The sequence below is a fragment of the Pan troglodytes genome, chromosome 15, assembly GCF_028858775.2.
Source record: "Pan troglodytes isolate AG18354 chromosome 15, NHGRI_mPanTro3-v2.0_pri, whole genome shotgun sequence".
In the NCBI taxonomy this organism is placed as follows: domain Eukaryota; kingdom Metazoa; phylum Chordata; class Mammalia; order Primates; family Hominidae; genus Pan; species Pan troglodytes.
Window position 1 is genome coordinate 93,870,858 of NC_072413.2, and position 23,828 is coordinate 93,894,685.

General features: G+C 49.6%; 1 protein-coding gene across 2 annotated transcripts in view; it reads left to right on the forward strand.

Moving 5' to 3' along the window:
• The first annotated feature begins 7,222 nt into the window (after positions 1 to 7,222).
• Positions 7,223 to 23,828, forward strand: part of TUNAR (TCL1 upstream neural differentiation-associated RNA) — a 48,949-nt gene continuing 32,343 nt past the window's right edge. Inside the window, exons 1-2 of one of the 2 annotated variants that reach the window (XM_054665669.2) lie at positions 7,223 to 7,767; positions 12,110 to 12,229. Coding sequence is in view for 1 of the 2 variants with exons in the window: in NM_001416146.1 (NP_001403075.1) it covers positions 7,756 to 7,767 (12 nt within the window). In the remaining variant the exon portion in view is untranslated. 2 annotated transcript variants of the gene reach the window in all.

The following is a 23,828-nucleotide window of genomic DNA, read 5'->3' on the forward strand; positions in this document are numbered from 1 at the left end:
GATGAAGGGGCATTGGGCTGAGGGTATCCCTGTGAAGGCATGAAACATCTGTGGCATTTTTATGTGATGCTTCTTTCATGTCTCACCAGGTGGACATCCCCGACACTTTCTGTGGTCTTTTAAAATTCTAAATAAACACAGCCATGACACCAAGACTTCTCCTAGCTGGAGAGCAAGCATGAGTTTGGTTCAAATAGGTTTTGAGCATGATTAAGTGACTGAGAGTGGATGTGTTAAGGCCTGAATAATATCTGAATGCTTCTCAGGTGAAAACCTCTTAGAGGTATCTGTCGCACAGCTGGGGAATCCTGCCAATGGCAAACAACCACCTTGATTATCTAACTATCACCTGCAAACAAAAACAGCAGCAAGAAAAATGTAAAATGGAAAAATGTAAAATGAGTTTGTTGCTGCTGTCTTACTTTGATGGGAGAAAGGAATGAAAACTCAAAGCAATGAGGGCTTTAGAAAAATCAGTGCCTGGAATTCACCATGGTGTGGACTGGATCGAGCCATTTAGAATGAGGGAAGCAGTCTTTGCACAATGACAGTAGAAACAGGAATTAATCAATTTGGCCTTTGCTGATGCTATTCATAAGGGGACATTATTCGTTTCTGGCTGGGAAATCTTTGCTTCAGCACGCAGGCTGTAGATTATGCAAAAGAACATTTTCTTTTGTTTCCAACACATCACAGTGTTTGCAAGACGATCTGAGATGGGAAAATGGAACCTGTTCGTATTCAATCTGGTTGAGAAAAAGATAATGAAACGGCCACAGGCTTTTTTTTTTTTCTAAGAGATGATTTTTATTTATTTATTTTTGTGTGTGTGATCCTACTTGGAAAGAAAGCAAATTTCAGTTAATAACATTGAGCAGTATTGTTGCTTTGCTAGATAGATACACCACCGGCTGAGTATATCCCTCCCTGCCTTTGGAATCTACCAGGTCCTCATCACATTCTGGCCAAGCTAGGTGGGGCCGAGGTGACCAGCTCCTCAAGGGCAGGTGCTTTGTCCAGCTCAAGGTCTGGCAGCGAGTTTGCTGAATGATGTCCCCAGATACACCAACAGAAGCCCAACAAAACTAATTTCGCTGATACCATACCTAATCCCTTTCAAACACATAGTACTGTGTGAGCCACATGGGTATAATGGTGGCCCAGAAATGATCCACGCAGTTATTCATTAATGAGCTTATTCATCAATGAGTGCCTCTTTCCCAGTGGGAGAGGCTTGGGTGTAAAAAGATTTCCAACATGTTCACCCTTGAGATTGCCTGAATTTGTACCTCATCTATCTTGTCATATTAAACAGGCAGAGAAAGCCACTGCTCACTTTGATGGGCATTGGATACTGGCATGAAAAGCTACAGTCCTGAAAGCCTGCTGAGGCTGCTCCACCGATTATTCATTTATAGTTGTGACTATTGTAACAGGTAGACAGCAAAGAAATTTGAATAATTGTCATTAACTGTTGGACTCTTACAATCTCAAAGGGACCTTACATGTTACTCAGATCCTTTTCAACATCACTGCTTAACAAGCCTTCAGCTTTTGCTTGAATGCCGCGAGTGACGGGGAACTCACTACTTACCAAGAGAGCCCATTTGTTATTTGGGTTGCTGTGAGTCACGAGTTGGAAAATTGTTTCTGTAAAGGGCTGGACACTAAATGCTTTAGGCTTAGTGGGCCATTCGGTCTCTGTAGCAAGTACTCGTCTCTGTTCTTGCAGCACAGACAAGACAAAAACGAATGGGTGGGCACTCGAATCTTGTTTACCGAAGTGGTCAGTGACTTAGATTTGACCCATGAGCTGTGGTTTGCTGCCCACTGCTCTAAGGGTGAAGGTGCTCTTTCTCGTCTTGAAAAAAAGCAATTGTCTTCCTGGTGGCCTAGTTCAACCTCTTGGGGCCACCTCTAAGAGCTAATCAAGCTCTCGCCTATAAGAAAACCCTGCAGCTATTTGAAATTGATGGTATCCTCTTTCCAAATGATCTCTTTTGTGTTTGCCACTTCTCTCTGCTCTTCCCAGCTGCCCCAATTTCAATCTTTCACCACCTCCTTGGTGTGGTCAGTTGGGGATCTCATTTTGATAACCTCTTGATATGGGTGTTGCACAGCAAGATTTCCGACCTGAAAGCTGATCCTAAACAAATGTTTGAGTGCTCTTGACTTCATTTCACCTGTGCTTTATGTCACTCTTCAGTCAGGCCCTGCCACTGACACAGGCTGTCCTATTTACGTGAATGCATATGAGTCAAACTGCTGCTCAGCCCAGAGGCTGCAGTCTGTCTGGATAAGCCCAGCCAGTCACCCTTCTGGCTTCCTGCTAACCAGGGAGCTCTGCTGGATAGACACTGCCCCTCCCTGGGCTACCATTTTCTTCCTTTGAAGCTGGAGATGCTGACAGAGTCAAGTGAGCTCAGGGAGATGGACATGCATTGTGAACTGCAAAGAGCCATATGCAAGTATTAAAAATTAATAGGACCAGGCTGGGGGCGGTGGCTCATGCCTGTAATCCCAGCACTTTGGGAGGCCGAGGTGGGCAGATCACGAGGTCAGGAGATGGAGACCATCCTGGCTAACGCGGTGAAACCCCGTCTCTACTAAAAATACAAAAAATTAGCCGGGCGTGGTGGCGGGCGCTTGTAGTCCCAGCTACTCGGGAGGCTGAGGCAGGAGAATGGCGTGAACCTGGGAGGCGGAGCTTGCAGTGAGCCGAGATCATGCCATTGCACTCCAGCCTGGGCGACAGAGCGAGACTCCATCTCAAAAAAAAAAAAAAAAAAAAAATTAGCAGGACCAGACCACCCAGGAGGAAGTCCCAGGTTCAAGTCACAGGGTCTGTCAGGTATCAGCTTGGAGACTGAGGAATCTTCCAGACCAAACCCCCATGTATATGATAAGAGCCAATGAAATGTGGGAAATGAGAGGTTTTGAAAACCTCAGAGCACTGTAAAAAAATAAAAAGTCATGAATAGTAGAGATACTGATTTTTAGAAAGGAAGGATGCTTCCAATCTTTCCTGAGCTATTTCTAAGGAAGTCCTTTCTCCCTCTTGGGTCCTACTACCACCAACCCAATATCATACACCTGTCTGACTGCACTTCATGCAGTGTTTCTTCTCTAAAAGGAACAATTAGGTTTGACCTTTCTCAGTGGGCTCTAATTTTTCAGTATTCGAAAGTCTTTGCAAGTGCTGCTCCTGGACTTGAAATATTTCTGCTCCCCAACCCCCAAACCATTTCCCTTTCATTTGACTGACTCCCACTTATCTTTCAGACTCATTTTAGAAGTCCCCCTCACCCCAGGAAGCCTTCCTCAATCTCCTAGATCCAAGGAAGGGCCTCTCTTTTGTGCAACCACATGACCTAATAAGTGCTCAATTAACACTTATTAAATGAATGACTGCACAAATGAATGAATAGATTGTGGATGCAACAGGCTAATATCTGCAAAAAGCTGGAAACAGATGTACTATTTATGTGTCTCATGAAAACATTACACTCACTACCGATTGCCAAGCCCTCTCACACAGAGGGACTGGTGAAGTGTACTGTGTGCCTTGCCACGTCCCTGCAAAGTGTGGAGGCTGGTAGGGATCAGGACCCCATCGTCCTTATGAATGATGGGAGGAGACTCAGTCAAGCACAGCCACTAAGTCTTGGCTTGGGTAACTGTCTGGAGGCTGGATCCTCTTACAGCTACCTGCTCCACTGTCTCACACTCACCACCCCATAGGCCAGACTCAGCAGATGGCCTTGCCTGCTTCTTCAGGGAGGAAACCAGCACTAACAGGAGGCATGGGCTCCCCTAGCTCCCTCTCTACTTGCCTCCCTGAGAGCTCAAAAGAAGGGCAGTCCCTGCAGTTTTGAGACTTTTCTTCTACCTGTGTCTTTCAGCATCCCTAGGACTTCCTCCATGTCTTCAACTTCTTGTCTACTTGCCTTGGGTCTCTCTGAGCTCCTGCACACACTAGCTGCTTGTTAACAGCTCTGGGATTTCCCCTGCATATTCCTCCTGATTAGCTTATTCTTGCTTCTGCCTTATCACCTGGCCAATATTTACGGATCCTTGGGGGACCCAATTCAGATGCCACCTCCTCTGGGCAGCCAGCTGCAGTCCCTGCAGATAGGTATAGTCACTTTCCTCTATGCCTCCAAGAATAGTATTTGGTAACCTCTATAACATAGGGCATAAAAATTCACACAACAACTATGAGGGTCTAGCGATGATAATAACTATCTTTTTATCAATAGCTCACTCTGTTCCAGGAACTATGCTGGAGACTCCACGCACACATCTCATTGGCAGTCCTAAGTCTCAAGCAGGCACTACCTATGTTACTATTGTTCTTTTTTTCCTTTAGCCTGGCAGACAGTATAGGAAGTTAGGAACTTGGGCTTGGGGTTAGGAAGACTGGGTTACAAATCCCCAAGTCCATCATTTGCCAGCTTCATGACTTTAGGGAACTTACATAACCTTTTTGAGCTTCCCTTCCCAAGCAAAGATAATGGACCCACTTTACAGGGTTTGGTGAGGTTAAAATGAGCTTTCCTAGATAAAACTCTTGGTACCTGGAGTTCCTGGCATGGGTTAAGCCCTCAGTAAAAGCCCCTATGAGGACCCAGAAGACAGAGGACTTATCTAAGTCATTTTTGCATCCCTGGTGTCTAACACTGTGCCTGACTTCAGTAGATACTCCTTACAAATTTAGGGTGATGTTCTTCCACTGCATTGCTGAGGAACAATCCCTGTGTGGCCACAGGGATCATGGGCTTCCTCAATCCTGGCTTTCCTGTGCACTCCCCACTTCCTATTATTTGAGAAAAACATGAAGAATGAATATGCAATGTAGGAGTCTTCCCTGCTGCCTTTTCCCCCATGCATGCACACACCAATAAAAGATGTATGTGCCAGCTTTTGCTATGCTTAAACAACATTTTTCAAATCTCTGCAAACCATGAATGAGACACTTGTGCCGTCAAATCGCACTTCCTTACAGGCTGCTTTGTTTCCTGGAATAGTGGGACGCATGGAATCCAAGCTCTGAGGTTTCATTTATTGTAAGCACTGGGCTCCCTGACCAAATTAGGTGTCAAACTCTACCTGCAGATTGGGAAATTGGGGCTGAAGAAAGAGCCGGCAGCCAATTTGGCACATAGAAATAGTCCTTCTGGAGTTTCTGGGGACCAGCTCCCTGTCTGCAACTACCCATAATAACTGGTTGGGAAATTCAGAGATATTGCTCCCAATTTCGCCGGAAAATGTTGGAATGCAACTGTTACACACAGGCTGGGATGCAAAGTGCTTTTCTCAGAAAAGTGTGGCCTTTGGACCCTGGTTTCTTAAGACACAGGTTTCTGTTTCCATGGACTTGCAGGGTTTTTCAATAGGAGTTACTGGCATCTCAATAATAATAATAATTGGAGGAAATGTCTTGTCACTAAGCCAACAAAAACCACTCAGACTCTGCTGTTTCCCAAAGCCCCTCATGGAGGGACTCTGTCCTGTAGAGCTGCAGGGCTGGGGTGTGGGTGTTCCTGGGCAGGCCTGATTCCCCTAAATCTCTGCTGAGTCTCTCCTCTGCATCTTTCTCCCCACATCCATACCAGAGAGGAAGACAGAAAGGCCAGCTAGGGAGGGTATGGGTTGGTGTTGTGGACGAGGTGGTAGGTGATTCCTATTCTGTAGCAGGGATGGGAGGGAAGCAGCCTTTTGGTAGGCAGGAGGATCTTCTGAGAAGTAGGGGCAGAAGGTTCCTTGCACCATCCAACTGGGGAAGGGGCACAGCGGTGGGCCCTGGGAACCTGCTAACCAGGATGTCTGGGTTCTTCCCCCAGCTCTGCTTCTGAGGCACCCAGCGGACCTGGGCAATTTGCCTCCTCGTCGATAGAGACCATGGTCGCTGCTTGCTCTGACCATGTTTCCCGGCACTTGCCTTACTTCCCTGGATGTTGGGGTGGATTTTGGTGAGGTCCCAGAGACCAGGAGACAGGCTGCTTATCTTCTAGAAAATCATGTTCACATTCATGGAAGGCCTTAGGTACTAGTACTTAGCTATGACCTTTGGAGACAAGGACTCCATCTTCCTGAAGACGTTAAAATGTCCTGCGTACTGAAAGCAATTGGAGGGGCCTGGATTTGAACCCCAGTCTGTGTCAGAGGTCCCAAGTCTTCCAAGAAAGTGGAAGGCGCCCCGAGGCAGGTTATAGGGCCTACAAGGCCGGCAACTGGACATGGGGATGGGTTGGGGAGGCGCCAAAGGGCGGCAGGGATTGGGGGTATAGTGATTTGACCACGACTTAACTACCTTCAGCTGCCAGGCCATCCGCCTGTTCCCTGGAAGATATAAGGAGCTGGGAGTGGGGAACGGAGCAACCTGGGCTTCCATGATGAAGAAAGAGACAGCGCAGGAGCAAAATGTCCAGGAAGGAGGGAGAGAGACCAGAGGAAGGAGGAGGCGCCTCTTTCACCCGCGTCCCCAGGTCCCCATGTACGCCACGTGGGTGGGAGCGTGTCCCACACACCCGCGCGCCCACAGCCACATTCGCCACGCTCCCGCCGGGGCGGGCTCACCGCGCGCCTCTGGGTGCCGAGCCTCCACAGGCCACATAGCCGCCACCTGCTGCTGCATCCCCACTGCGGGGACAGGGGCACTCAGTGCCTCCCTCCGTCCCCCCCGCCCCGCGAAGGCCTCCCATCCTCCAGGGCCAGGCGGAGGCCACGTCTTTCCCGGGCCCCCTCCCCAACGCGGAAAGGGAGGCGGAGGGAGGAGCTCGGCCGCAGCCGCCGGCCCTCCCCGCACTGGAGCTCCCCCTCCCCTCCCTCCCCGCCCCTCGGCTGCCGCAGCCCGGCTCGCAGCGCGCGTCAGCGTGGGCTCCCCGGAGCGAGTCGCTAGGTAACGGGGCTGGCTCCGCAGACGCGGGGCCGGGGAAGCCCGCGCGCGTCGTCAGCAGCGGCGCCGCGGGGCTGGGGGCGCAGAGACCCTCCCCAATCCCGGCCTGCCACCACCTGGCTCGCGCGCAGCCCCGGCCCAGAATGCCTTAACCTGCGCCGATTGCTGCCGCCGAGGTGCCCCTCCCCTGCAGGGACCCCGACGCCGCCAGCCCCTTCCTCCTTTCCCGCAGGTGCGCACTGCTCTGCTTGCGGCCGGGTGGGCGCCCCGCCGCTGCGGTCGCGGTCGCCGCTGGTAAGCTGCGCTCTGGGGCTGGGGCAGGAAACAGTGGGGGGCGCTCGAAGAGCAGGGCAGCTACGGCCACCGCGGCCGCCGGACCGGCCATGTGCTAAAGTTTCTGGGGCTCGGCGCCCCGCTGGGCGCGCAGCGCGGGGAGCAGAGGCGCCGTGGGTGGGGCAGCGCGGTGCTGCTGGCGCCCGGCCCCCGCGGGGTGCAGCTCTGCGCGTTCTCATGCTGTTTCTCTCTCTTTCCCTCCGCGCTGCCTCTCCGAGGTCCTCCCGCCGAGCCCCGGCGCGGGGCATGGGGAGCCCCCGGGTGCCGCCCAGAGACCAGCAGGCTGCGCGCACACCTAGCCAGCGGCAGACGGGGACATGAGCAGCGCGCACGGGGTCCCGCGCCGGGCGGCCAGCCCTATCCGGCGGCGGCCAGCGGGTCAACGCTGCCCGGGAGAATGAGGCAGGAGCCGGCGGCAGCCTCCTTTTTTTCCTCCTCCTCGCCTTCCTGCGGCTCCGGCGCTCCGGGTCCGGGCCGGGCTGTGGCTCTGCTGCGTGCCCCGCGCGCCCCTCAACCGCCTCCGGATGCGCTTCTCGGTAAGCCAGGCCCTCCGCCTCGCGAACAAAGCTCCCTTCGCAGGGCCCGGAGGCCGCCTCAGGGCCCCTGTCCTACCCTCCTTCCCCACTTACAGCCTGGAAACATTCGGGGCTTCCGATTGAATCGTTCAATTTCCCCTGCCCCGAAGCCCCGCCTGGAGGCTGAACTGCCCGGGCAGACCTGGTGCTTTCTTCTGCCTTCTGGAGAAAGATGTGGGTTTGACATGCAGGCGGGAGACCTGTCTGGTCTAGATAACGGCATGTGTATGCAGCTGGGTTCAGACTTAGCATCTGGGGGCAACAACTCTTATTTAGTGGGTGTCCAGGCCGTGCCGGGCAGTGTGCCTCAAAGCCGCTCTGGGAAATAGGTCCCCGTTTCTCCTTGGCCCAGATGAGGAAACTGAGGCTTAGAGAGGTTGAATGACTTAATCAAGGTCACAAGGTTAGGAAGTGGGAGACCAGGATTGGAAACCAGGGTACCCTACTTCCCTGCCAGACTGTTCCCTTTGTAACAAACACACCTGTCTCATTTCTTCTACTAACTGCTTCCGTCTCAAGAGTCATTGCATGTGTGTGAAAATACTTGCTCCAATGAGTATGTGTTCTGATGAAATAAATTGCCTGTAGCAAGCACTTTTTGTCCATCCTGCCATCACGCTGCTGCCAACCCCTAATGTGTACTCCAAGTGTAAAGCTACTTTTTAGTTCAGGTGAGAGGATAATATGTTTTCCTAGGTGTTCTCTTTCCTGGGTTTTCCCAGTCCTCCTGAAGGATGGAAAGGACAGTGGTTCCTCCTGTGTGCCCAGCACATGCTAGGCCTCAGAACTGCATCCTAAACCTTTCCCTGGGGGCAGGGCTCATCAAGGTTACCTGCCCCTGGTTTTGTAAATCTTGGAGATGATTACTTAACCGGAGCGGGGGCTGATCCCAGATGGCCACTGTGCAGGGGCTGGCCCAGTGTTGGCTCATATTTGCCAGCCCTCAGTGTCAGCAGAACTTCTGAGCCCCAAACACTTCTGAGCCCCAAAGAAAAGGAGTTTTAACGCAGATACGATGCCTGATGCATGCCCCCAGTTCTCTGGCTTGCCGCTGTTAGCTGTTTGCTTAAGTGCATTTAGTTAACTGTTTGCTTAAGTGCATTTAGTTAACTGTTTGCTTAAGTGCATTTAGTTCCTGAAGGGGCAAGCCACCTGGAATCAATTGATCCTGGTCTGAGGGGCTTGTTCCATTGGTGAAGTCACAGTGTTGAGCTCAGTTGTCTACATGTACATTTGTGTTGGTGCAGAGAAAGTCCCTTAGCAGTAGGGGCCTCTGTGTCTCTGTTAGTAAAGAGCAAGGGTGGACTGACCAGCCCTTCAGACCCCCTTCAGCTAAATGATTCTATGAGTGACAAAACTAGTAAGTTACAGGCTTGAGCTAGGGTGTCTTAGTCCAGTCATTTGGACGAACATTCTACACTGAATGGGTTGTTGATTTCCAAGAAGAGGACTTGGTTTCCAGGGAGCTGTGAGATTCAGGTTCAGCCCAAAAGACGTGAGGCTTGAGCTGTGCTTAATAGATTATTTACTGGGCTAACACATAGTGGCTATAAACTGTTCCAAGCTACCAGACTGGGGTTGTGGGATAGGTTAGGCCTTTCAGTAGGAGAGATGACATTAGCTCCTAAGAACTGATGACATACAATGCATTAAGAAGATGCCCAGCAGGCTAGAAAGCAGCAAGCTGGTGAGCTTTTCCTGCCCCTCCAAAAATAATCAATCATATTTGCATGGGTAAAACATTCCCAGCACAAACAATTACTGCAAATAAATAAAGTGATTTTTTTTTTAGACTCTTCCAACTGCATTGTTTGCTGAGTATATTAGCGATGCGTGGAGCCGGCCTTAGCTTGGCTGCAGAGGGGCTGGGACAGGGAAGATGGGCTGAAGGATGTTCAGACCCTGAGTTAGTTTTTGGCTGTGGATTAGAGCTAAATCCATCACTTTGACCTATGGGTCGTTAATGGGGTTGTCATTGGTCTTTTTAAGATGTGGATTAATGAACCTCTTAAAGTGTTGCCGAATCCCAAATGAAACGGGCATGTCCCACCTTTTTCCCAGAAACTCGGCTCTCAGCGGGTCTTGTGACTGTTTGAAATTCACAAAACCAGAGCAAAGCTTTCATTTTTGACAGGCTCATAGGGGTCTGCAAAGGAAAAATAATGCATCTTATGTAGGGATATTAATCTCCCAGCATTGTGTGTTTTAGCTTCTCATGATTAACTGGTAAGGTTTTGAATAAAAATGAATGCAGAGAAACAATCTTCGTTAAGTTGCTTTTGAAAATGCTGAGGTAATTATGAAATAACGATTTTTGTGTCATAGATCATACTACTCACAGCCAAAGCTGGATTACATCACAAAACATTACTCTTGTTACTGATATTTATTTTTTAATTCATTAGTTTTCTCATATTTTTTGCCTTTTTTCTCCCCATGTGAAAATAAGCCATCAAGAATAAATTCTTCCTTTTCAGTTTTTCTTTGTCTTAAATCCAGTTTTTTTTTTTTTTTCTGTAAGATCTCTAAGCTGAACTCTTCCACACCATACATATAATGGCCTCATGTTAAAATATGTTTTAAGTGCCTTGGATTTCTTTTGGGAGAACAAGAGGGTTATGTATCGTAAGTAAATAACAGTGATGAGACATTTCCCTTGTTTGCTTACTCTTCTAAGTCAGGGCTTGAGACCATGCCTTCATGATTGCAGCTGCCACACTTAGCATCATGGGGACACAGCCTGAGTGCTGTGGCGTTTCTGCATCAGTGAGGATGCACACCTGGACTGATCGGAGTATGGAGGAAAACAGCAGCTTCCATAGGCCAGGAAACCTGGGGTTTATTCCCGACTCAGTTGTTCATTGGCTTTGTGGCCTTGGGCAAATTATTTCCATTTGCTGGGTCTGGGTTTACATATATGCAATGGGTGTGTACGTTTGCATGTATATGTGTGTGTATTGGTACCAGATATCGCCCTCCAAACTCTAAGTTTGAAGAATCCTCAAAATTTGGGTATAGCTGGTTATTAATACCTCCAGAATGCTCTGTACTTTAAGGTTACGTAACGTTCCAATTAGACATTCCTATAAACAATAAGAAATTGGTGATTATAGAAAATATGCTGTTTATTACCCCAAGTGGAGACTCCGTACCCTGAGTGTGTGAAGGAGGATGGAGCTTTGATCCATCCTGATTATGCCGGCTTCCCTATCAGAGTCCCCTTGCACGGTAGAGGCTCAGCACAAATCTGAGAGAACTAGAATGAGCCACGACCCTCTCTAGGATCCATGTGGCAGAAGATGCAAGAACCATTATGTAATTTGGGTCAATGGGGTAAGAAGACTATGACATTCTATCTGTGTAGCTTTAGGGTTCAGGGGACTTGGAGATTCTGCCTCAATCTCAGGCTATTCCTGGAAGGTAAGGAAGGGGAAGTATGTAATTTGAAAATGGAGAGTACTTTAGTTAGAGCCTTGAACTCAGCTGAAGCTGGGAAATGGTGGGGAAGAAGCTTGTCAGTTTGGCAGTGGTATTTTTTGCCAGGTTTTGTGTGTAGGCTTCCCTTGTAACATCTAAGGAAGTGTGTTGTCTGAGGTCAGGCTCCCTGGTGAAGCTGCAGTCATTTTCAGATAGAGAGGGCATGAGAAAGGAACCACCAGCCCTTAAACACTTTGTCCTTGCAACTCTGCAAAGTAGACATTGTGAACCCTGTGTTCTAGATGAGGAACCCAGGCTCAGAGAGCTGAAGTGTCTTTCTTAGTCTCTAATAATTATTGAATGGCAGAACCATGCAATGTTTTAAATGGACTCTGCTGGGGTTTAAATCAACCCGTGCTGGACCTCATTTCCACTGCTGCTGCAGTGTGTCTGTCTGGCAACCAAATTGTGTCCTTCCTCCCCAATTTCTAGATAACCATGGCACTAAAAAAAGCATGCAGATGATTTGACGTAAGTAGCATACGGAGGTGATTTTGCTGTCAATAAAACCTCTAAATTCACCAGGATTTTTGTTAATGCATTAGATTTCTTTTAACTACACGAAGTCAAACGTGTCGATTTCCAAAAAGATTCCTAAATAAGCCAAGTGTAACCCTAACAGGGTTAGTGCTGGTGATTCTTTGGGAAAAGCTGAAAGAATTCTCCTGGGTCCCACATTCATCCCCCTGGGGTTTTGTGGGAGGTGAACACAAACTGACGTATGCGACGTCAGTCTGAGGAGTTGTCGCTAGGCTGCTCCTCCTGAAAACGGGACACAATAAAAGTTATGTAACAGCTTTCAAAAGAACTGTTTCTCCTCCTCCAGGATGCCCATGAGTTAATCCTCCCCCAAACAACAGACTAGAGAAGGTATTCAGAGGAACACATGTAAGACCTTCACGGTTCACCTGCAGCTCTTAGGAGTTTCTGGGACTCGGGAGGAAAGGTAGGTCTCAAGGAACTTTTCACGTTACCGAGTAGAGATGCCGTCGTAGCTGAGGTTGGGGATGGCCTTCGGAAGGTCACCCATGTGAGTATAGCTGCTGCTGTTCTTCGCTGTAAGTGTGCAGAGCTGGCCAAGCATCCACCATTCCCAGGACCGGAGATTCCAGAGTCCTGTCGGTAACACTCAATTTACAAAGAGCAAAGGAAAATCCCTGAAATACTCTGTCGCCCCATTGCGTGGCTTTACATTCTGCTAACGATACTCAGGCTGGGTTTCTTCACCAGCAGTTGAAAATGTTTCTGTCTCTGACGCTGGCCTTGCCTGTGTCATGTGAGTGACGTCTTCACCAACAGACCCCTCCTTCCGTCTCCCTTGGATCACTGAGCTGCTTATATGCCAAAAGCTTCAAGTTTGTTGATAGGTGATGAATGAGAAAAAGCAGACAGAATGAGTTAGAAAGCTTGACTATGCTTCATCTACAATCTTTAAAATACCACATCTCAGCAGTCAGCACAAGTTTTTGATTTGGTAAATGAGGAATAACATTGCGTGTCCTCGGTGCGGCCCATGGAATCTGCATCTTCTGCCCCCAAACTTTGAGAGAACAGGTGCCCCAGGGCTTCAGCTCTGGGCTAGATTTCTAATATGTGTAGTTACTAAAAAGTAGAAAATGCAAGAGTAGCTTTGCAGAGTCACTAGAGAGGATAAGATAAGAAGACAGAGAAGTTCATGGCCTCTGATACGTGATTACTGCGAACACTTATTCAGGGCGTGGTAGTAGAAACGATTTCACACCCGTTTCCAGCAACGAGAAGCACAGAATAAATTCACTAAGAAATTTAGCTGTGTTTCTTGTTGTTTTTGTATGTGGCTTATGACAAGTGCAGATGGCACTTCATGTAGTTAAAAACTTTCGCCTTCCTAAGTCCTTCGTGGTGGCTGAGAGAGGCTAGGCTAAATGCCTTGGTGGACCCGCGTTTTTGAAACCTGACTCCCAAGGTCAGGTGGTGGCCTTGGTGAGGGTCAGTGTATTTCCAGGTGCTTCTGTTTCTTAATAATCTATGATGAGCTGCTGTATGTACCTCATTTAGCATCACCGAGCAAAATAGCAAACAGAGAATGCCCAGGGCATTTTTCCCAACCTGCCACATTTCTCCGCCTCTATCTGCTAATATGGTCTGGGGATCCTGATCCACTTCTTGATTCTTTTAATTCAGAAAATGGATGATAATGACAGTCATTTTTTAAATGATCAATATTGATAAGTCTTATATTTTTAAATAAAATGAATGCCCCTGAGAGCATCACGTGCAAGTTTAAAATGATTTATGAATGGATACAGTATCCTTTAACTTGTTCAGAGGGCTTTATTGAATACTTCTAAAACAGTACGTCCAGTTTTGCAGTGTTCAAGTCTAAAGGTAGACGTGAAAACCACATCCCGTGTTCTTCGTCTGAAAAGGAGGAGTGGAAAAATACACCCGACTTCTAAAAGGGAATGTTGAGACTGTTCCTCTCTCAGTTTTACTGACAAGATAACATTGCTTCGGTCTGAAAATTCTCTGTAGATGCATCTTCTACAGCAGGGCTGGTTGTCCTCCAGTCTGCTCGAGGACATCCCTGTGGCGGTTGAGAGTGGCTCTGTCCATCTGTGCAGGCATGGAGCTGTCTCCTCCACAGAGCAGGCCTCTCTCTGGTCCTGTCTGGTTACTAGGATCCACCCCCCCAACACACACCATCATCCTTTCCTCAGACAGATGTCAGGGACAACAGTTTAACAAACAGTTATGGAGCACTAGCTCTGGTCCAGGCACTGCTAGGCATTGAGGCTGCAGAGGTGGACACAGACAGCTGTAGTGTGTCATAGGCTGCTACTGTTTCAGTAGGCCTGGGGCGTCACCCTCTGCCTTTTTTAAGGGGTCTGTTCAGAATCTGGAGGATTTAGCTGTTGCAGACTTGGAGGCACGCTGGGGCTGGTGGGGAGAGCCCAGGCTGGGAGGCAGGGGGCCTTCTCTCTCCTCTCACCTGGGTGCCTAGGGCCAAGCCACCCCCGCTCCCCCGCAGCCACTCTGACCCTTCACTGGTTTCAAGTGCAAAGATTGGGTCACTGCAGGTTTTTTCCAAGTGTGATCCAGGGACCACTTCCATGGAAACACCAGGTGAGCTTATTAAAATGCATATGGGTGGACCTTGCTGCAGACTTGCCAAATTAGAACTCCTGGGGATGGGGGTGCCCAGAATCTATATTTTTAACATGCTTCCAGGTCACTCTCACCTTGAGCACAGTGGTGTTCAAGAAGCACTGGTTCTCATGGGTGTCGAATCAGTAATGCCCCTCCCTGCTCTAAAGGACTCAGAATGTGGCACTCACCCCCATGCTGGCCACTCTTCCCACCTTCACCCACCGCCGTGCTGTCCAAGCCAATCGACTCTCTCTTCACCACGCTTCCCGCTCCTCCTCTGTGCACTACAGTTTGTTTCCCGTATGGTAGCCAGAGTGAGCCTTTTAAAGGATCTCATTTCTCCTCGGCTGGGAGAGCTTCAGTGCCCCCTGTGCCCAATAGTCAGGGACCTTAAGGTGACCCTCAGGGCCCTGCATGATCTGGCCCTCCATCTCACCTCCTCTCCCACCACCTGCCCCCTTGCTTCCCTCTTCATGTCACAGCCCTAGAACCCACCCAGCTGCCAGGCATTCACTCCAAGGAGCCACAGGACCTGGGGACTGGCAAGGCAGGGTGCCAGCCCCGGTAGGTGGGGCACAACCCTGTGAAGCTCTGTTTTCTGTCTTGCCACTATGCTGAAAAGCCCTGCAGACTGACACTTGTAAACCCACTTGGGCAAATCTGTTTCTGGGCCTGCCCACCACCATAGTAAAAGTAAATTTAGGAGCAGCTCTTTAAGTCTAGGCACCGTGTTACAGGGTGACTCATCATGGGACTGCATTGTCAAAGTGGCTCTAGAACTTTTTTTCGAGGAAGTTTCTGGATATAGACTGCAACCCTCTTGGGCTGGACTATTAACTCAGCCACTTTTGATCCCAGGGCCCTGTCATCCCTCCTCCTCTTCTTTCCACAAGTATTCACAAGACACCTGCTACGTCCAAACACTGCGGTCCCCACAATCTGTGTCTGCGTGGTTGTATCTCCGACTGCCGCTCTTGCTTATAGATGAAACAATGTGGTCTGGAAAGTATTTCTCTGGCCTTTTTTTTCCCCTCCTACTGAGAAATAGTTGCTCTGGCCTGTGTATCAACAGCAGCCCTCTTGGGGCCTAGGTTAAGCAAACTGCACTCGAAAGGATCAATCCCTTGGCAAGTAGGAGGGAAAGATGGACCATGTTGTGAGATTAACCTTCAAGGCGAGCTGAGTGCCTAACTGGAAGATCTGTGGGGTCTCTCAGATGGGATGCGTGCTCAGCGCGTGGGGCCAGGGCTTGGTTTTCTGAAAGCCAGCCTGCCCAGCAGTGCAAATGAGTGAAAAAGGCCAGGAAAACTTCAGATACTTTTGGGTCTGACATTGCAGATGCCTTACCTTGAATCGTAAGGAGGGAAGCATTTTCACGCTCAGCATCAATCTTCTTTGGGATGCTTTCTCTGGACACATTGACCAAGCCTTCACTGAGAGGCCATTAGCAAAGTGGGGTGGAGGATGAAAGTGGAGATGTTCCCTGCCTTTTATGGTTTCAGAGACAGTTGGGGAAACGTGTTACGTAACTACCTGTAGCTAATTAGAGTGACTGACGTGCTCTGAGAAGGCAGAGATAGGAAAGATGGGTTTGGCCGGGGGAGGGTGGAGGCGTTTGACTTGAGCCCTGAGAGACGAGAAGGAATTTCTTGAGCAGAGTTGAGCGGGAAAGGCCTTCTAGGTAGGAGGGCAAGTGTGAGCAGAAGCACAGAGGCCTGTTTATTGGGGAGAGGGGACTGTGTTATAGGTCTGTAGAGTCAGGCTGAGGCTGCAAGGCAGGGACAAGGCTGGGTCACTCCTGCTTAGATGGGAGTGGGTCTTGAATGCTAGATTAAGGAGGGTTCCATGTCTTACAGGTAACAGGGAACTGTGGGAGGGGTTTGACTCAGGATTTGCATTAAAAAGATAGCTGGTAGCCCTGTTTATGACCCCCTGTACCCTCTATATTATAGGATAGTGAAGATGTGTAAAACGTTCAGGAAGAAATACTGTGTGGGAATGAGCATGGTTGTCCCGGGTGTAACCTCAGGCACCGTTTCTCTGATTGCAGTGTCTCTGCTTGTCTGTATCTGTTGTCTGATCCTCTGGGCCCTGCTGCCCAGACCCCAACTCCACCAGCCCTGCTGGGGCTCGGAAGGAAAGCAAGGTAGCCGCTGGCTTCAGCACTTGCTGCCCAGCCATCGTGGACTCTAGCCAACAGGAAATGGAGCGGGCAGTGTCCCAGCCTGATTCACTGAGCCATGGGTCTCCCTGTGCCTCTGCAAATGCATTCAGGCTGCTCCTGGCCTAAAAACAATGCTCCCAGACCTACATCCACAGCTGAGAGAATCCAGGGCACACATTTGCCCGCCAGCTTCCCTGAGCTTCCCCCAGCAGTGGGCTCAGTGGGTAGGAGAGGGGGACACGGTCTGGAATCAAGGCGTGTGCCGCTCAGTGACCATTTGCTTTGAAATCAATGTGCTCAGCAGGGCCAGTGACTTTTGCAGAGCTGGCTGGACAAAGGGAGCATGAAGAAGGGAAGAGTGTCTCAGGGTCACGGGTGGTTATACTACCCTTGAACTTCACCTTCCTATTGCTAAGGAAGAGGGAGAGACAGAAAAGCATGTTCCACAAGCCAGTGGGCAAATTCTTAGCTGTTTTCTGTGGAGTCTGGGCCTGGCAGAGAGCCCTCTTCACGACTGGCTGACTGCCAGATGGTGCCAAGGGCACGGCATCCCAGGCAGTCAGCCTCCTAGTGAAGATTGCCGTCCTCTGGAGGGTTCCCCGCCCCAGGACATGGGCCTGGGAAGGGAATGCAATTCCACCCTCCATGGGTCCCATTTACAGGTCAACAAATTGAGGCCAAGAGAAGAGAAGTGGAATTGTGGCCGAGTAGCACATGAAATCACTCTGGAGTCGGTCATGATCCCTGAGGCCGGCCAATGCCCAGTGCCCATTGCTGGCAGCAGTCCACCTGGAAATGGACAGTTTGTCCTCACACTGCCTCGCTGCCCACCAGGCATGGAGGATGTGGCTTTCTCCTTGTTCATCTGTCTTCCCTCTTGGAACCCAGGCCCTGAGCCAGGGGGCTGGGCATGACCCCTAGATGTCTGGCCTTTTGTTTGCTTCTTGGTTTCTGAAGCTTGTGTGGAAGTTGAATGCAAGCAGAGAAAGGAATTTAGTAGCAAGTTATCAGAGCAGATTAGAATGGTTGTCAGGATCTGGGCATGGAAATCGATGGGGCTGAGTTCTCTCTTTGGAGCTCTAGGGCTCCTGAAATGCACCATCAGGTCCTGGGAAAGCCTTTCATCCTGGTTCTCAGAGCCCCTGGTGCACACTTACGTACATACATAAGTTTAAGCCAAACCATCTCATGAGATCATCATTGCTGGCTCCATCTCCTTCTTTCAACTGTCTCTTCCCTGGATCCTCAGTACCTGGGGTGAACCTTGCTTGGCACCTGGAAGTCACTCCTGGCCTGTTAGTGACTGGATGGGGGATGCAGTGTGCAAAGGGACTTGTGCAGCGGTCAGTCTGACTGAGCTTTTGGGGCAGCCTGGTGCTCCTGACTGTTTCTCACCTTATCAAGTAGGTTGTCCTAAATGCATAAGAAGCTGATGACAGCTCTGCTGGCTGACTTCAAAACAGTCAAACCTTCAGCACTTTATTAGGCAGATCTGTAAGTACAGTTCCTGCTCATAAAATGCATCCGTCACAGCCCCGTGCAACATAAAGGAATTGTTTGCAAACTTTCCCAGGTTATTACCCCCAAACTTAGTAAATATATGTATTGGATAAATAATCTTGGGAGGTCCATAAATTATTGCAGTTTCGGACAGTACTAATCTACCTGCTGGCACATTTCATAGGTTTCACCACCTTATTGACTCACATTTTAATGAAAGAGGAGAGTAAAGCTATAAAAACTATCCTCATGGGTTGGGGACCCGACCAGATGATGGATGACAAAACAGTGTAGAAAATGTATGAGTTCTGTGTGGTTATTCAGGGTAATTATTATTAAGACATTTTGAGCATCTGACCTCAGTTCCTTTTGTTTTCCTGGGCAAGGACCTAGTACCTCCCAGATTCTGCTGCACTTGGCTGGCGGCACTCTGTGCCTACAATCTCACCATTGGAATGGCAGTTCTTCAACAGGATTTTGATGGCTGTCACAGTCACTTTGGGGGACATGCACCTTTTATTTGAAGCTGTTCTTCGAGTCAGATCGTGAAGCACTGGACAGACCTGGATTGAAATCTGAGCTTATCCTCTAATTCCCTGTGTGATTCTTGGACAATTTGCTTCAGCCTTTATGAGTCCTGTTTTCTCTTCTGAGAAATGGGCATAATAACAACAATTAATGGTAATCCCAGCTTTGATTAATATTTGCTGGGTGCTTACTGGGGTAGGGACCCTGTGCAGTAAGTCCTTTCCGTGGACTCTTTCACTGAATGTGTACAATAGCTTGATAAAGGAGTTACTTTTATTATTCCCATTTTACAGATGAAAATACTAAGCCTTCGAGTATATATTGGTGCATACAAAAACACCTCAGATAGTGGTTTTGAACATGAACAATCACTTATTTTGCTCAGCTAGGTGGCCTTGCTGCGGGCCTCATGTGAGGTTGCAGTCAGACTGTGACTGGGGCTGGAATCATCTGGGAGGCTTCCTCACTCGCATGTCTGGCCCCTGAGTGAGAAGGGGCGCACAGCCTGAGGGTGGGAGTGGGGAGGCTGGCACAGCTGAGACTCTCCATCGCTCTGTGGACGCTCCGTGTGGCTGGGTAGCCGTACTGCCTACCTGTAGTCTAGGTCTCCATTGACCCAAGAGAGAGCAAGAGGTTGTAGTGCGTGGGGGTGTCTGTCTCTATCCTCTTTGGTGATTGAGCCTCAGAAGTCACATAGTATCACTTCCGGCATGTCCTTAGAAGCAAGTCCCTAAGGCCAGCCCATATTCGAGGGGATGGGGGGGGCAGTTAGACTCCATCCTTTGATGGGAGGAGTGCCGAAGGATGCCAGTACGTTTGAAGCCACCACGGAGTGCTTAGGTGACTTACACAAGGTAGACCGTTGCAAGGCAGCAGAGTGGGGTGTCGGATCCTGAGCATGGCCGTCACCCCTCTGCAGTGTAAAGTGTGAAGCACTACGGGCCCCGTGAAACGGGACCTCTGTAAGCATGTGAGCTGTTTCCCCTTCAGATGTCCTTTCTGAAGAAGGAAGCAGAGCTGTGTGCGAGTCCAGCTGCTGCTTCTCAGCTTCAAAGAGGCCTTGATACCAACCCTTGGGGCAGACCACCTCCCCTCCCCTCCCCTGCTGTCCCTGGCCTCCCTTCCCTTCACCTGGAGCCACATTCTCACTTTCTTGGGTCCTGGGCAATTATGGGCCTCTTCCACCATAAAAAGAAAAATTAAAAATTATTTCTTAGGACTGAGCTGATATAAAGATGAACATATTAATGTTACATATTAAAAGATTTTCTTCTACCCAGAAGTTCATTGTTTTCCTTCTGATTTTAAATTGGAACATTTCTGTGGGCCCTGGGCACCGTGCCTGCTGCATGTGAAGGAGAAGTTGGCTTGCCCTTCCCCCTTCACCCCTCACCCCCTCCTCTCCCTCCCCCTCCTCCTCCTCCGCCTCCACTATTCACTCTTCTGCCCTGGCCACCACTTAGCAGGCTGCTGTCCTCTCCTAGGCTGTGAACTTTCAGGTTCTCTGCACCCTGGGCAAGCCCCGTGACTGGGAGCTGACTGCTCCCCGTAACTCTGGCTTTCCTGTCTCCTGGTCCTTCACCAAGGGTAGACCTCCCTCGTGAGGAGGAACTTAAGCAGAGACTCATCTTCCCTGTAAGCCCACGGAGCCGTCACCCCTGTCTGGCTTCTGTCTGGTCTCTCATAGCAGAGTACCGGAAGGGCCTCCCTTCCTGTGCACCTGCAGGGGTGGTGGCAGTGCAGAGATGGCTGCTCTCCTGGCTCCTGCGTCTGACACCCCAGCCAGCCCATCCATTCGTGAATCCTCCACTCAACCATTTAGGAAACAGCTTTTTACTGGTGAGCATTTCACGAGGCCTACCTTGTCTCCTTCCTCATGGAATTTAGAGGGACACAAAGACAAAAAAAAAAAAACAAAAAAAACCTGACAAATGATTCTAAGCAATGGGAGATTTTTTTCCCCAAGGGGTGGGGTCTCACTGTGTTGCCCAGGCTGGAAGGCAGTGGCTATTCACAGGCGCAATCACTGCACACTACACCCTTGAATTCCTAGGCTCAAGCACTTCTCCTTTTTTAGCTTCCCAGCAATGGGAGATTTTTTTAATAAGAAATTGGCATTTCATGGAAATCGAAGCAAGAAGTGTAGTCTGGCTTCGTGAAGGAGAAATGAAGCCATCAGCGACCAGGATGTTTTCCTTCGTCTCTGTCTGGAACCCCGGGTCTCACCGTCTTGTACCCTTTGTCTCTAACCTTCCTCTCCAACTTCGTGTTTTTCTTCTCGTCCTCTGAGCATATGGCCAAACAATGGTCACCCCAGTATGGCAGCCCCAACCCTACATTTGTGTGGCCTCAAAGCTCACTCCATCTCCCCGGGGCCTAATTTCCCAGGAGAGAAGTAGAGTGGCCTGGCTTGGTGAGGAGCCCTCTGCTGTAAACAGCTGTGGCTGGGAGGTGGTGTCACATGGTAGGGAAAGCTGTCCCTCGAGGCTGTCACTGGGACAGGCTCCCCAGGTAGGGTGTGCAAGAGGGGAGAGAGAAATAGCACGTTCGCTACACCTTTGCCTCAAAACCAATTCCTGGTTTAGGGTGGTGGTTGCCAGCCTTTTGATGTCCACAGAAGAGGATATTTGTTTAGTTGAGAAATTGGTATAAGATTGCCCAATTTTAATCTGCCCTCTCTAATCAGCATGTGATAAATAATTTAGAAAACAGGAAGACCTTAATATTAGAATCGTAAAAGTATTTTAAATTTATTCATTAATCAAATTAATCAAATGTAATTAAATTAATCAGAGTGTATTGTTCTTGGTTTTCCCATTTCACCCCTGACAGCTGAGACTTTGGTCACAGAGCTGAACGGGTCTGTGGGCTTACACCGGGACCCACAGCGCTCGGAGTCCTCAGAGATCATTTTTAACAACAATAATACAACCCAGACAGCAGCAAAAAGAATCGACCCGTGTCTGGAGCCTGCTGAAGCTGGGGGGCCGAGAAGCGACATGATCTAGTCTGTGATTTAGAAAGATAGCCCTTCGGCCACGTGGAGGTTGAACTAACATTCGCAAATTAGAAATCTGTGTTGGCAAACACTTTTAAATAGAGCAAATGTTTGGCATATGCAGACACACTCAAAGTACTGATTTCTGAAAGTGCATCCCCATTCGGAAGCTAGAGCCAAGGTCCCACCTGCTCGGGGGTTTTCCCTGGAGCTTGAGAGGAACCTGTCACTCACCCACCTCCGAGTCTGAAGACACAGGCTGCCAGCGGTCGTGTTCATGACGTCAACTTTGACGGTTGATTCCTTTTTTGGAGAAAACCACTGGCTTTTGGAATAATTTTCACCCTCTCTCCACAAGAGCCCTGCGATTCATAGAAGTTCTGTTTATAAAACCCCTTCGTGGGCACAGGTCAAATTTAGCAAGTCTGGGATAGGGCAAGGCTTACTGGCCCAAAATGGCAGATGAGGAAAAAGGCTCAGACACCCTCAGGAGCCTGCCCAGGGCCACACGGCTCCTGAGAGATGGTGCAGGAATTGGACCAGAGTCTCTGCTGCCAAGTTCATCTCCCTATTACTATACACTCGCTACACATGCAGTTGGGAGGCTGTTCCTGATCTTGGCTCTGTTGTCTGTTACGTGTCCTAGCTGGGTGCTTAGTCTTCTAGGGTTGCCATAACAATACCAAAAGCTGGGTGGATTAAGACAACAGAAATGTATGGCCTTGTAGTTCTGGAGATGGGAAGCCTGAAATCCAAGTGTCAGCAGGGCTGTGCTCCATCGGAAGGCTCCAGAGCAGGATCCCTGTCTCCTCCCGGTTGCTGGTGGTTGCCCGCAATCCTTGGCATTCTTGCCTGTAGCTGCACCACTCCAGCCTCTGCCCCTGTCTTCACATGACCTTCTCCCTGTGCATCTATTTGTCTGTGTCCAAATCCTCTCTTTTTCTCTTATGAAGACATTAGTCATTGGGTTTACTCACCCTGACTCATGTGACCAGATTTTAACTTGATTACATCAGCAGAGATGCCATTTCCAAACAAAGTCACAGGTACTAGCAGTTAGGACTTGAGCATATCTTTTGGGGGGACACAGGTCCCCTATGACACTGAGATGCTGCCAGGGGGCCCCTGGTGGACCACGCTCTTACCCAGAAGGTTCTGTGCCTGGTCAGTGTTCTCCCATCCCTGGGTTCTCCTCAATCCCCTGCTCAGGCCCATGAGATGCTTCCAGTAGGGGCTGTGCTCATGAGTCCCTCTGCCAGGAGGGGCATGAAGTCAGCTGCTGCCAGCCTGTGGATGGGTTGTGCCGCTTTCGCATCTGTCTGAGATGCTGCAAGTGCGTGGCCTCAGTGAGTGGGTGGCAGTGCGAGCACATTGTGTGTTCCGGGGAGCCGGGCCACCTCCGGCTGGATGTGTCGCCTTCCTCAGGGCTCCTGGCAGCACCTGGTGCATTACTGGGTCAGGGTATCATTTTGACCTCAGGGTGGCTGAGGAAGCTATGTTTGGGGAAGTGGCATGGAGCTTAGACATTCGAGCTGGCCTGATTGTTTTTCCCCACCAGATGACAAGCGTCTCTAGGGCAGGGATGCCTCGCCATCTCCATTTCCCCTCCAGCAATTTCAGGCTCGTGGGAGCTGCCATGTTTCTGCAGCTTTAGTCCCACATTGCTGTGACCCTGTGAGGCTCCCCTGGGCAAGTCTTCACTCTCTGGGCACCCTGCAGGGCAGCTGTGGGGTTCCATGAGATGATGCATTTTAAAACCATGCACGACTTGAAATGCCCGCAGCTCTCATTATCTGGGAGATGCCTCAGGACAAAGTGGCAGGACCTGATTGAAGAATAGGGTTGAAGACAGCACCTCGATATGTCTGGCGGTGCAGGGATAGGTGGCCATGTAACCCCAGTGGGAGCCACTTATAGGAAAAGGTGGTAGATTTGGGCAAGGAGGTGGCCCCTCTGAAAACCTGTTGCAGTTTCAAGTGAATTTCTGAAGACGCGTCAAGTTTTAGATCTACTGAGTCTGCAGTGACCATGGCCAATGGGATGGGAAAATTTTCTCACTAGAGGAGACCAGAGAGAGGGAACACGGACTCTCCAGAGAGTTTCATGAGGGTCCCTGCCAAGGACTAGTGGAAACCCAAGCAGTTGGGGACAGGGATAGTGGGAGAGGTGGGAGGCCACCTGGGATCTTGGAAAAGAGGAAGCTTCCTTTTTGCAGCATGGGAGGCA